This window comes from Salmo salar, chromosome 08 (genome assembly GCF_965601325.2).
Source record: "Salmo salar chromosome 08, fSalSal1, whole genome shotgun sequence".
Taxonomy (NCBI): Eukaryota; Metazoa; Chordata; class Actinopteri; order Salmoniformes; family Salmonidae; genus Salmo; species Salmo salar.
The window spans coordinates 19,475,804-19,490,943 of NC_138298.1; the positions used below are offsets into that span (position 1 = coordinate 19,475,804).

At 43.6% G+C, this 15,140-nt stretch overlaps 1 protein-coding gene across 2 annotated transcripts in view; it reads right to left on the bottom strand.

Annotated features, from left to right (window-relative positions):
- The window catches only part of LOC106610172 (N-acetylgalactosaminyltransferase 7), a 34,732-nt gene extending 21,690 nt beyond the window's left edge, over nucleotides 1-13,042 (bottom strand). The window contains exons 1-2 of one of the 2 annotated variants that reach the window (XM_014209363.3): nucleotides 12,727-13,042; nucleotides 11,233-11,681 (exon numbers count right to left, since the gene is read on the bottom strand). In XM_014209363.3, the coding sequence (XP_014064838.1) occupies nucleotides 11,233-11,681; nucleotides 12,727-12,849 (572 nt within the window). In that variant the 5' untranslated portion in view covers nucleotides 12,850-13,042. The remainder of the gene's footprint in view (nucleotides 1-11,232; nucleotides 11,682-12,726) is intronic. The other variant, XM_014209362.3, reaches the window with a different exon arrangement.
- Nucleotides 13,043-15,140: the final 2,098 nt, after the last annotated feature.

The window sequence follows — 15,140 nt, forward strand, 5'->3', positions numbered from 1 at the left end:
TCCACAGAAGGGCATGAATAGCAGTGTGTCAATCAGGACCGTCTTTGTACAGAGCAGCTCAAGCCACAGCAAGTGATGCACTTTGTCATTAACTGGTTAGTCCACATGAGTTCTATTTTCCTAACACGGTGCAGTTCACATGGCTGTCAACAACCTCAAACTGACAGAATAATGTACAGCTGCCCATATATCATGGAACGGTTTACATATGTAGACCAACTAGGCAATGCAGTCTAGACATGCAGGTCTAATATCAACTGTTAGGTCTGGGGCAGTGATGTAGTGGTTAAAGTGCGTGAATGCCATTTCACAAATAGAAAGTTGCGAAAGAGACGTTCACCCTCCACTACACCCCTGGTCTGGGTGCAGCAACAGTCTCACACCTACTACAGTTAATGTCATCAGTCGACAGTATGTTGTCCTACATTCCTAGGAAGCACCAAACCAAAAAAAGAGGGCCCAGCCCAGCCACAACTCACTCCTGTTCTTTAGTCTAGCATCCATTATCTCTCATACTGACTAGGCTATAGTAAAGTCCACGTGGATGTCAGCACCCCAGCCACATAACCTAAAGCCTGTACTGTAGCGTCCAACCAGGGATGCCTGTCCTGTCTCATGCTGACTGTTCAAAGGTGCCCTTTGCGTTCCCACTGGGCCCCGCGGCCAGATGAAAGGCTGGAGAAATACACCTTTGCCTGTTTGTTCTCCACACAGTATTAGTCCATTGTGAGTTGATCAGTGACAGTGTGTGTGTGGCCCAATGTGTGCACACAGACAAAACGATGAGGTGACGCCATTCATTCCTATGTGAAGACTCAATAGCGCATAGAAGCCAATTGAAATCTGTTAAGATGGCGTCTCATGGAGACATAACCTGAAACGTTTGAGCTACTCCAGGAAGTGACGTTGCGCCCTCTCATCGAGTAACTCAAGTTGAAGACCGACCAGGGTACTGCAGGCTGCCATTAGCAATTAAATGACCCTTATACTTCTGTGTGCGATTAAAATAAATAAAAAATGGTTCAAGGACATACATTTGGTGTATTAGAAGCAATTACTAGTACCATGGTCTTCCAAAAATGTTTTTACACAAAGACATTCACATATTGGGGAATCCTGTTTTCTGCTAACAAATGCCTCCCATACCACTGTTGCCTTGAACTTCCATGGCTTCACTGAGAGAGGGCAGTCGTTCTCCCCTGGTTTGGCCATATATAAATGGAAAATTAAAGATCATATTTAGTTAAGAGTGATTAACACAATGTTTAGCATATTTCTGTAACACACATTTCCAGTGCTCTAGCTGTGACAGTCAAGGTGAGGGTTGGTCACTAGACTTGTTATGGATTATGCTCATATCGTTTGATAGTGATTGACGCCAGACTGGGGAGGTACAAGGACACACTGACTATTCACGGTTGTATTGATGACCTTCTGTGGACACCGATTATGTAGCAGCTGACAAAGCCGCTGCCTTGGTTTTGAACTGCAAGCCTCTCAGGCTGGTGTTTCCAGAACATTTGGTGCCATCTGATTAGAAGACGAAAAAGGGCCTGTCTCCAAGAGGCCAGTTAGACATTCTCTTTGTTCTGGAGGCGTCTCCGTTACAACTTGACTTGCGATTAACTTGACCTACGACTGCTCCTTTTTGTTCAGCTAGATATTCCCATTATACCAAACTTCACTCAGTACCTGAAATGTACTGCTACACAAACAACTCTACAGAACACTAATCAGCTAGTGTACAGTAATAAAACCTACGTAACAGTCTTATCAAGAACCAGACCACTGGCAACATAGCCTGTACTATTGGGATAGGGACATCAGTCACGCATCTCCAGTAATGAAAAGAATCTGTAGCTGCGCTCTACTTCCAGGGTTAGGAGAACAAGGCGATCTGATACGTTCGTTTATACACTGAATCCAAAACAACTCCATGCAAATGAAATCCAAAAGGTTTCCCCTCAGCTTGAGAACCTTGGGTTGACCTAGCCATGGGACAGCCTAGCCTCCATTCCTCATTTGTTCTGCTATGACTGTTCTCTAATCTGCTCTGATATAAACTAAAGCCATAATGCAGGTCAATTGGATTTATGTTGTTGCGTGTGTTTTGGCTGGCTGGACTGCTCTTCTGTATATACGCTGATGTTCTATGGTAGGGCTCCCACTGGCAAAGAGGTCTGACTGCCCCTCATGTTATTACATCGTCACCTGACCTTAAAGAGTTCCATCAATGCATACTAACCAGTGTTGTTACAGGGATTAAAATCACATCGCATAGCATTGGTAAAACCATGATATACTCTGGACCAAAAAAGTCACAGTTCATATAAAGGAAATCAGTTAATTGAAATAAATGACACCCTAAACTACAGATTTCACAACTGGAAATACAGATATGCATCTGTTGGTCACAGATCAATTTAAAAAGTAGGGGCGTGGATCAGAAAACTAGTCAGTGTCTGGTGTGAACACGATTTTGCCTCATGCACGACATCTTCACAGAGTTGATTAGGCTGCTGATCGTGGCCTGTGGAATGTTGTCCCACCCCTCAATGGCTGTGTGAAGTTTCTGGATATTAGCGGGAACTGCAACACACTGTCGTACACGTCGATCCAGAGCATCTCGAACATGCTCAATGGGTGACGTGTTAGGTGAGTATGCAGACATTTTCAGCTTCAAGGAATTGTGTACAAATCCTTGCGACATGGGGCTGTGCATTATGCTGAAACATGATGGCGGTGGATGAATGGCACGACAACGGGCCTCAGGATCTTGTCACAGTATCGCTGTGCATTCAAATTGCCATCTATAAAATCCAGTTGTGTTCGATGTCCGTAGCTTATGTTTACCCATACCATAACCCCACCATGGGGCACGCTGTTCACAACGTTGACAAAAATCAGCAAACCGCTCTCCCACACAATGCCATACACTGTCTGCCATCTGCCTGGTACTGTAGAAACCAGGATTAATCTGTGAAGAGTACACTTCTCCTGCGTGCCAGTGGCCATTGAAGGTGAGCATTTTGCCACTAGTCGGTTACGATGCCGAACTGCAGTCAGGTCAAAACCCGGATGAGGACAACAGGCACGCAGATGAGCTTCCCCGAGACGGTTTCTGACAGTTTGTACAGAAATTCTTTGGTTGTACAAACCCACAGTTTCATCTGTCCGGGTGGCTGGTCTCAGATGATACCACAGGTGAAGAAGCCGGATATGGAGGTCCTGGGCTGGTGTGGTTACACGAGGTCTGCGGTTGTGAGGCTGATTGGACGCACTGCCAAATTCTCCCAAAAAAAACATTGGTAGAGAATGGTAGAGAAATCAACATTTAATTCTCTGGCAACAGCTCTGGTGGACATTCCTGCAGTCAGCATTCCAATTGCACGCTCCCACAAAACTTGGAGACATCTGTGGCATTGTGTTGTGTGATAAAACTTCACATTTTAGAATGGCCTTTTTATTGTCCCCAGCACAAGGTGTGGAATGATCATGCTGTTTAATCAGCTTCTTGATATGCCACACCAGTCAGGTGGATGGATTATCTTAGCAAAGGAGAAATGCACACTAAGAGGGATGTAAACAAATTTGTGCACAACATTTTAGAGAAATAGGCTTTTTGCGCATATGGGACATTTCTGGGATTCTTTATTTCAGCTCAACATTTTAAATGTTGCGTTTATATTTTTGTTCAGTATACAAGGCCTAGTGTGACAGAGCTGGAAAGAAATTAGAGGGCATTTTACAGATATTGATAATTACACTAAAGTAGAGAAATGTGAAGTTTGAAATTAAATAATGCCGCTAATAGGATAAGTCACTTGAAAAAGCAATATGACCCATTACATGACTTTTGTTTAATGAGCTACTTTACAATATTGCTTTGTTTGGAAAGTAACGCGTTACTACTATACTACTTTGCATTACTCAAAAAAATATATATTTTTAAATCACCATTTGTTTGACAGTCATAGGGAGCAAGGCGAGCGCTCTACCAAAGATGAGCTGCTGCTCGCTCCTACCTACAGTGCCTTCGGAAAGTATTCAGACCCCTTCACTTTTTCCACATTGTTACAATTACAGCCTTATTCTAAAATGGATTTAAAAAAAATGTTTCCTCAATCTTCACACAATACCCCATAATGACAAAGCAAAAACAGGTTTAGATTTTTTGCAAATATATAAAAAAAAATAAACAGAAATACCTTATTTACATAGGTACGCGCTAGGAGACTCGAAATTGAGCTCAGGTGCATCCTGTTTCCATTGATCATGCTTGAGATATTTGTACAACTTGATTAGAGTCCACCTTTGGTAAATTCAAATGATTGGACATGATTTGGAAAAAGGCACACACACGTCTAGATAAGATCCAAGGAATTGTCCATAGAGCTCTCCTTTGAACAGCTACAGCTGCGTACCCCCTCTAGCACCAAGGTCAGCACACTCTCACATGTTTTTTTGCCATCATTGTAAGCCTGCCACACACACTATACATTTATTAAAACATAAGGAGTGTGAGTTTGTCACTTCCCACGAGCTGGGTTACAAAGAGCTCTTACAGGACCAGGGCACAAATAATAATCTTGCTCTTTATTTAGCCATCTTACATCTAAACGTGTATTTGTTAATCAAAAATTGTGAATAACTCGCCACAGGTTAATGGTTGAAAGGATGCACATAACTCTGCAATGTTGAGTTGTATTGAGAGAGTGTGTCTTAAATCATTTAACACAGTCTGTGCCTGTAATTAGTTTTCATGCTAGCAAGGGCCGAGAATCCACTCTCACGTGGTTGCAAAGGGCATCAGTGTGTTAACAGCGCGATTTGCTAAGGCAGGATACTCTGAGCGCAGCCCAATCCAGAAATCTGGCAGTGGCTTTGATTAAATTAAATTTTCACAGAACCGCTTGTTGCAATTTAGATGAGGCTCTCTTGTTCAGATATCGGTAAGTGGACTGGAGGCAGGGCATGAAAGGGATAACAAATCCAGTTGTGTCGTCCGTTTCGGGAAAGTACCTGCGTAATTGCGCACCCAACTCACTCAGGTGCGTCGCTATATCACATTTGACTTTGTCCGTAAGCTTGAGTTCATTTGCACACAAAAGAAAATCATACAATGATGGAAAGACCTGTGTGTTGTCCTTGCTAATGCAGACAGAAGAGCTCCAACTTTTTAAAAATCATAGCCTCAATTTTGTCCCGCACGGTGAATATAGTTGGGGAGAGTCCCTGTAATCCCAGATTCAGATCATTCAGGCGAGAAAAAACATCACCCAGATAGGCCAGTCGTGTGAGAAACTCGTCTTGACTGTTTGCGTGATGACAAGTGAAAATTAATGGTCAGTAAAATAAAACTAAGCTCGTCTCGCAATTAAAAAAATAAAAAAAAATAAAAAAATAAAGTGTCAATACTTTAACCCTTGATGACCAGCGCACTTCTGTACGTTGTAAAAGCGTTACATGATCGCTGCCCATATCATTGCATAATGCAGAAAATACAAGTCAAGGGGCCTTGCTTTAACAAAGATGTCAGGCATTTCCATTGGCAGCAAGAGCCCCTCAGTGGATGCTGCAGTGTACCCAAGTGGCGTCGGAAGCAACTGCTTGCACGCACGTTACCACTCCACTATGTCTCTCTGTCATGGCTTTTGCACCATCAGTACAGATACCAACACATCTTGACCACCAAAGTCCATTTGATGTCACAAAGCTGTCCAGTACTTTAAAAATATCCTCTCCTGTTGTCCTGGTTTCCAGAAGAGGATGTCTTCCTTAAATTGACCCCCCATAAACGTAACGGACATATACCAGGAGCTGTGCCAGGCCCGCCACTTCTGTTGACTCATCCAGCTGTAACGCATAGAACTCACTGGCTTGCATGCGAAGCAGTAATTGTTTCAAAAACATCTCCTGCCATGTCACTGTTGCATAATGAAAGTGTTGTTTGATGGAAACACTGTCTGTATAGTTTTGGCCTTGTCCCAGCCATATCAGCAGTAGCAGGAAGAATGAAGTCCTCCACAATAGTATGGGGCTTGCCTGTCCTAGCCACTCGCTAGCTCACCACAGACTTTCAGTCCATTCTTATTAATGGTATCTGTTGCTTTTATACGTCTTACTACTCAGAAGTAGTCTTAATTCTTGCTCAAAAAACTCCTGTGGTTTATTTTTCGTTTCTAAATGTCTGCGCAAGAGTGAAGGTTTCATCGAGTTGTGAGACAGTGTGTTATGCGCAAAAGTACTGTGGCTGAGGAAAGGCACTACTCCCAATATAAGTGAACTCCAAATCAATGTTGTTCTCATCATATTTGCGCCTCTTCAATAGGCCAACGTCCCTGTCTGTTGTTCGGTGCTTTCCCGGGTAAGGGGGCAGTAGCTCTTCGGCTGCATCAGATTCACAGCTGTCAGTGGCCATACTAGCTGGGCTAACAACAAATGTAGAATTACTGATGCTAGCATTGGATGTGCTTGTGGAAGCAGAACAACTTGTGTCGTCGACAGGTGCAGGTATAGTACTGCTGGTAGTAGCAGCAACTTACATATATTTTCCCCTCAATCTTCATAGACGGGTTGGTTGTTTAGCAACAAAACTGACATGTGCGCAACTAAATGGGGCAAAACAGCCTGGGTTGGCTTAGATTGTTGACCATTTAGTCTCCAATGTTTATTGAAAACAAATACATTTGCACAATAACCTAACTTATAGTAAACATATCCCTGACTTGCATGTGCACAAACCTATAGCTTTGTTCTACCAACATTTTTCTGCATAACTTCCTATTCTCGCTAACATCAGAAATGACAAACACACATATATATATATATATATATATATATATATATATATATATATATATATATATATATATATAAAAATGATCTGCTCCATCACAGTCACATCATTGTTATCAACGTTCCACAGACGCACCAGCCACATTGAGGTCTAAAAGTAGAACGGGAGCTAATGACTATTGCCCAGAGATGTAGTAGATTCCCAAGTCCCTTGTGCTCAGGTCCGGGGCCCAGTGCTCAAGTCGGGTCACTGGGTCCACATGAACTCAAAATAAATGATTTACCCAGTCAGATAAAGCATAGTGGCAAGTAGTCAAGTTGTTTGCTATCCATTTTTCTTTCTGTGCCACCAAAATGTTAGCACTGGTAATGCTAACAGGGCTACGTTCAGCTGAAAAACATTAACATTGTAGATTGAAATTCAATGCATCAAATCAAATTTAATTTATCACATGGACTGAATAAAACTGGTGTAGACATAACCGTAAAATACTAGCTTACGAACCATTCCCAACGATGCAGAGTATAAAAAAAAGAATAGTAACTAACAAGGAATAAAATGCACAAGAATAGAGCTATATACACAGGGAGTACCAGGTCAATGTAATAAGAGGTATTAGACATAGATATGGACACACAAAAGGCAGTAGTGTATGCCTATCAGGATAGATAAGAGTCTAATAAAAAAACAGTAGCAGCAGCAAATGAGTGTAAGTTTGTGTTGTGTCGGTGTGAGAATGACAGTGTGAGATGGTTTGGGTACCATTAATTGACTATTTAGTAGTCTGGCTATTTAGAAGTCTTATGGCTAAGGGGTAGAAGAGGTCTCGGAGCCTGTTGGTCCAAGAGACAATGCCCTGATACGGTTTGCCGGACAGTAGCAGAGTGAACGGTCTATGGCTTGGGTGGCTGGAGTCTTTGGGAATTTTTCAGGCCTTCCTCTGACACCGCCTGATATATACACTGACCAAAAATATTAATGCAACATGTAAAGTACTAGTCCCATGTTTCATGAGCTGAAATAAAATATCCCAGAAATGTTCCGAGCGCACAAAAAGCTTCTCTCAAATTGTGTGCACAAATTTGTTTTCATTTAACCAGCATGATCATTACACAGGTGCACCTTGTACTTGGGACAACAAAAGGCCATGTTAAAATATGCAGTTGTCACATAACACAGAGGTCTCAAGTTGAGGGAGTGTGCAATTGGCATGCTGATTGCAGGAATGTCCACCAGAGTTGTTGCCAGAGAATTCTCAACCATAAGCTGCCTCCAATGTCTCCAATGTCATTTTAGAGAATTTGGCATTACGTCCAACCAGCAGACCTTGTGTAATCATGCCAGCCCAGGACCTCCACATCCGGCTTCTTCACCTGTGGGATCGTCTGACCAGCCACCCTGACAGCTGATGAAACTGAGAACAATTTCTGTCTATAATAAACCCCTTTTGTGAGGAAAAACTCATTCTGACTGGTTGGGCCTGGCTCCCCAGTGGGTGGGCCTATGCCCTTCCAGGCCCATCCATGGCTGCACCCCTGTCTAGTCATGTGAAATCCCTAGATTAGGGCCTAATGAATTTTTCAATTAAATGATTTCCTTATAGGAACTGTAAAACTCAATAAAACATTTTTTTTTTTTTAAATCATTGTGTTTATATTTTTGTTCAGTATAGATGTACTGGATGGCAGGGAGCTCAGCTCCAGTGATGTGCTGGGCTGTCCGCGCCACCCTTTGTAGCACTTTGCGGTCAAGGGCAGTACAATTGCCATACCAAGCGGTGAGGCAGCCATTCAAGATGTTCTCGATGGTGCAGCTGTAGAACTTTGAGGATCTGAGGGCCCATGCAAAATCTTTTCAGCCTCCTGAGGGGGGAGAGGCGCTGCAGTTCACTCTTCACGACTGTGCGGGTGTGTGGACCATGTTAAGTCCTTAGCGATATGGAGGCCAAGGTTCTTGAAGCTCTCAACCCACTTCACAACAGCTCCATTGATGTGGATGGGGGCATGCTCTCCCCTTTCTCCTATAGTCCATGATCAGCTCATTGGTCTTACTGATGTTGAGGGAGAGGTTTTTGTCCTGGCACCACACTGCTAAGTCTGACTTGCTCCCTGTAGGCTGACTCCTCTCCGTCAGTGATCAGGCCAACCACCGTTGTGTCTTAAGCAAACTTGATAGTTGGAGTTGTGCACGACCACGCAGTCGATGAGGCACACACCCCTGAGGGGCTCCGTGCTAAGGGTCACCCTGGCGGAGGTGTTGTTGCCTACCCTCACCACCTGGGGCCGACACGTCAGGAAGTACAGCATCCAGTTGCAGAGGGAGGGGCTAGAGTCCCAGGTTGGGAGGGCTGAGTGAGACTACAAATTCAAAGATGGCCTACTCTTCTAGAGCCTACTCAAGGGACAGAAAAACACACCTAGACCGTTTTATTATTAAACTCAATGCTGTTTTTTGGGCTTGTGTTTCTCAACCAGGCAAAGGGTAGCTACTAAAAAGGCAGGTTAGCGAAGGTGAAGCGATCGGTCCAAAAACTCTTTCCCAGTCCACTAAGTGGTCAGAGAATTCTCGATTTAGTCAAGTGAAATACATTTTTTTGTGTCAGTTATAGTCTCGTCAATTGCCACTGAAAAATAGTTGTTTGACAAATATTTCAGTCACCATTTGCTGCCAAAATTAACACTAGTAGAAACAAACCTTACTGCGAGCCATCAGACCACGCGTATAATTTGTGATGTATAATAGGCTTACCTCGTCCTAAATTGAGTAGCACATTTCAGACAATGCGTCTTACAGTATATAACTCAATCAAGGTGTTGCATAGAAAGCCAGCATTCTTCCAAGCATCATTCTTAGCTCAGGCAGTAGGAAGCTCTCTCATCCATTTATATGCAGATGATACGGTCTTATACGCAGCTGGCCCATCCCTGGATTTTGTGTTAAATGCTCTACAACAAAGCTTTCTCAGTGTCCAACAAGCTTTCTCTACCCTTAACCATGTTCTGAACACCTCCAAAACAAAGGTCATGTGGTTTGGTAAATAAGAATTTGTTCTTAACTGACTTGCCTAGTTAAATAAAGGTTAAATAAAATAAATAAAAATCTTACCATTATTAGAAGAATGATGCTACATTTCCACATTCTACCCAGACTTTACTTGATAAAAACATCTTCAATAGAACACCTAGGCCTATAGCCTAATTGGTGTGTAAATGTAAGCATGTGTAACTCTTCTCAAAATAAAATGTTAATATGACTCAAACACTACGAACAGAATAGAGAAGCCACGCCTCGGATCTCAAGGTGTGAGTTTGTGACACACAATATATACAGTTTGATAATGGACCAACTGAATAGTTTGACTACCAAAGAATTGCTTTACTATTGGACTGGTGGTAGGCCTTTGTTCTGTTAACATTGCACCACCAACCTTTAAAAGCTGGACCCACACCCTTGTCATACCAGCCCTTCTGGTATAGAACTGTGCTTGCGACACCAGAATAGTGGGTTAGATTCCAATGTATGCACGCATGACAAAGTTGCTTTGGATAAAAGTGTCTGCTAAATGAAATGTACCGGGATTGACATAAAGGGTTGCCCCATTGACTAGGGCACGTGAACTCTGAACAGTGACGCAAGTTGAGCCTCCTCTTAGGTTGCCATACTGAGCAGGTGAAACAAAACAAAAAATAAAAACTGTAAAAATAATTCCAATAGCCTAACTGATCTTTCTGGTTCCTCCCCCCATTGTTTAAGTGAAAGACAGACCATTTATGGCAGTCCGGCAAGTTGAGCCTGCTCTGATAATAATTTTTTTCTGATAACTAAAATTCTTTATATTCTATCAGGTCTTTGATTCCTCCCCTGTGTCGGTAAAGGGCAGCTAGTATGGCATTTGTGTGTAAATAGTTAATTCACATTTTCAGGCAAGTGATCATAATCGTCAGGCCAAAAAAAAAAAAGATTATTTAAGACTCCTGACTTGCCTGATGGGCAAGTGCCTTTCAGACCTTAATCTCAAGCCATGGATACATTATGATCTTTAAAAAATATACATTTGTAAAAGGAACGATTAAGTAACATTCAACTGGAACACCCAGTGAGACATATTTAGAAGAGAAAAACATTAAGTTGATGACAGTTCCCTAACACACGTTCCATTCCGATAGGCCTAGCTACATCCTTAATAGGGACGACTACTAGTCTATACAACCCAGTACCACCAATCCATACAGTAGCCATCTACCTGGGCTCTAAGGCCTACTACTGTAATTACTCTTTATGGTGAATGTCACAGATTCCTTCTTCAATCTAATTCAACTGCCATAACACACAAACCATTCCAATAGGCCTAGGTCTAAAAAAAAAAAATGTATACTATGACCCAGCATATTGTCTATCTGCCTGGATTGGGCCTTGGTCTTAATACTACTTACTCTTCATGGCGAATGTCACTGATGGTCCTGTCTAGGGAGATCATGTCGCTGGCCACCATGTTGAAGCCAAATTCCTTAATGCTGGCCTGGGCGGCATCATGGTACTCCGCTCCCAGGACGAACGGCTTCGCCCCCTCCCCAGGCCCATCCTGCACCCCGTGGGGCTCCGGCTCCTTGAGCTCAAAGTTCCCCAGGGTCCCCTTCCTTAGGACGGGTGCCGAGTAGACATTGGTGTGGGGCTTGAAGGTGACATACTGTTTCTGGATGACATTCTGCTGGTTCTGAGCACCTCCGGCTGGTTTGCCAAGAACCAGCTTGTCGTCTCCTCTGTTCTTCTGTCGGATGGAGTCCAGGTCCACCTCGACCCCTTCCACGTGGGGCCAGGGGACCACGGGTTTGAACTGGTCAGCAATGTCATTCTTTGGCAAGAGGTTAGGGGCATCTCCCTCCTACATAGAATCAGAAAGAGGTTAGCTAGGCCTATTGTTTTTCCAAGGCCTAAAATGGAGAGTGTGATAGATTATCAAGCAAATTTAGCTGACAGCGGTAGCTACTAGCTTTTACAAGGCGTAAAAGGGTTAAAAAGATGATGATGATGCTCTTAATCTAGGTTTGCAGGATCAGCAAAGGTCTTAATCAGCCAATTGAGCTGTCAAGTAGGGCAAACTAGTCCCCCAACAATTAGCTTAAAGTCGAATTCCTTCACTGGCCACATTACGGTATGCACATGCGTTTATGTTCATGAGGTTCACAGTAAACGTCGCTAGGAACATTGCATAGTTAACCAAGAAATTACACGGCATTGCTCGTTTTAACACAGTATCACTTATTCGACAAAGGCAATTACAGCTTCGGTGCGAATCTTGACAGGTGTGAGTTTAGCTTCAGGGATGCATTAACGTAGATGGCTAGCTTTCCAGGCATTCGTTTTGCCAGCTGGCTACGTGTCATTTCAACACAACGTTTTTACAAGCTTGGAGGTGTCTTTTCATACAATGACAGCCATTGTCGAATTCGTGAGCAACAGGAGACAATTTGAACGAGAGACAGCTAGCAGGCTAAAGCCTTCCGGGTATATTTGATATTGTCGTCAAAGCATTTAAATATGACCTAACGCAAGCGGACATTCAGGAATGAGTGGGGTTCAATGCAGGAAAGCTAGCTAGCCAACGTTAGCTGGCTGATTAACTAGTTAACGTTAGATACCAAAATGTATAAGCAAATGGTAGTTAGCAACACTATCAAAGTTCCAATGACAATTTTACACTCTTAACGTTACAGTAGCTAGCTAAAATAGACCCAAACGCTAACAATCTCCATGACAACGACTCAGACTTGCTTGCTAGCTAGCTGACTTTAGCAACATGGTTAGGTAACGTTAGCCAGAATTACATGCCAAAAATGTTATAGAATGCATAGCTACAACAAAACACATGAAACATATAAAATGATAACGTTAGACCAATAGAAAGCTGGTTGTAATTGAAAACTTACCCGTTTAGCAAAGGGATTTTCGTCGTGCTCTTTCGGCGAAAGGGAAGACCAAAGCACCACAAGCCCTAAGAATGTGGCAATAACTATTGCACTACGAAGAATAAATCCAACTCTTAACCTCATTTTGAAAATAAGATCATCTACGAGGTGCTAGCTAACCTCGTCCCTTCGTGGCACCCCAAAGCCAGTTCGAATCCCAAATTGAGCCAACCGTGCGCCTCTCCTGATTGAATCCCTCTCGTCGGCATGTAACATTATCTGCGCTCGAGCGTCTGTCACACCTACTGCGAGCAAAAGTTGTAATATAAGCAGTGGCGACCCGTCATTCAGGGCAGGTGGGGCTCTTTTGAGCTTCACATTTTTGTTGTTGTTGTGGGGGCGTTCCTGTTTTGCATGTTATTTGACATACGTGTCACATATAAGTTTGCAAACAATGTAAAAAAATATATATACAAAAAATATATATATACACTGCTCAAAAAAATAAAGGGAACACTTAAACAACACATCCTAGATCTGAATGAAATAAATAATCTTATTAAATACTTTTTTCTTTACATAGTTGAATGTGCTGACAACAAAATCACACAAAAATAATCAATGGAAATCCAATTTATCAACCCATGGAGGTCTGGATTTGGAGTCACACTCAAAATTAAAGTGGAAAACCACACTACAGGCTGATCCAAGTTTGATGTAATGTCCTTAAAACAAGTCAAAATGAGGCTCAGTAGTGTGTGTGGCCTCCACGTGCCTGTATGACCTCCCTACAACGCCTGGGCATGCTCCTGATGAGGTGGCGGATGGTCTCCTGAGGGATCTCCTCCCAGACCTGGACTAAAGCATCCGCCAACTCCTGGACAGTCTGTGGTGCAACGTGGCGTTGGTGGATGGAGCGAGACATGATGTCCCAGATGTGCTCAGTTGGATTCAGGTCTGGGGAACGGGCGGGCCAGTCCATAGCATCAATGCCTTCCTCTTGCAGGAACTGCTGACACACTCCAGCCACATGAGGTCAGCATTGTCTTGCATTAGGAGGAACCCAGGGCCAACTGCACCAGCATATGGTCTCACAAGGGGTCTGAGGATCTCATCTCGGTACCTAATGGCAGTCAGGCTACCTCTGGCGAGCACATGGAGGGCTGTGCAGCCCCCCAAAGAAATGCCACCCCACACCATGACTGACCCACCGCCAAACCGGTCATGCTGGAGGATGTTGCAGGCAGCAGAACGTTCTCCACGGTGTCTCCAGACTCTGTCACGTCTGTCACGTGCTCAGTGTGAACCTGATTTCATCTGTGAAGAGCACAGGGCGCCAGTGGCGAATTTGCCAATCTTGGTGTTCTCTGACAAATGCCAAACGTCCTGCACGGTGTTGGGCTGTAAGCACAACCCCCACCTGTGGACGTCGGGCCCTCATACCACCCTCATGGAGTCTGTTTCTGACCGTTTGAGCAGACACATGCACATTTGTGGCCTGCTGGAGGTCATTTTGCAGGGCTCTGGCAGTGCTCCTCCTGCTCCTCCTTGCACAAAGGCAGAGGTAGCGGTCCTGCTGCTGGGTTGTTGCCCTCCTACGGCCTCCTCCACGTCTCCTGATGTACTGGTCTGTCTCCTGGTAGCACCTCCATGCTCTGGACACTACGCTGACAGACACAGCAAACCTTCTTGCCACAGCTCGCATTGATGTGCCATCCTGGATGAGCTGCATTACCTGAGCCACTTGTGTGGGTTGTAGACTCTGTCTCATGCTACCACTAGAGTGAAAGCACCGCCAGCATTCCAAAATGACCAAAACATCAGCCAGGAAGCATAGGAACTGAGAAGTGGTCTGTGGTCACCACCTGCTGAACCACTTCTTTATTGGGGGTGTCTTGCTTATTGCCTATAATTTCTACCTGTTGTCTATTCCATTTGCACAACAGCATGTGAAATTTATTGTCAATCAGTGTTGCTTCCTAAGTGGACAGTTTGATTTCACAGAAGTGTGATTGACTTGGAGTTACATTGTGTTGTTTAAGTGTTCCCTTTATTTTTTTGAGCAGTATATATATATATCATTGAGTTAATAAAGCTGCATACAAACATGGTCTCTTTTTTGTTTTCTTTACTAAGGCAGCTCCAAAATGCAGGTGTTTCAGCCTGGCTCAGTGCTTTCTGTGGTGGTGGGGCAAGCCAGCAGAAAATATGGAGGTTTGCTCCGTGATTTGCTCAGTGTTCTGTCACTCATGGGGACACTACGTCACCGCCAAGTCTAAGGTTAGAGCAAGAAAATTCAAGCTCCTTGGGTGCTGCCACAGAGTTACATTAGAAGTGCCCATCCAAGAAGGCTGAAGGTCACTGGCCACAGATAAAATTACGTCAAATCACATATCTACAGTATCTTTGATTGGACTGATCATGTCAACATCATA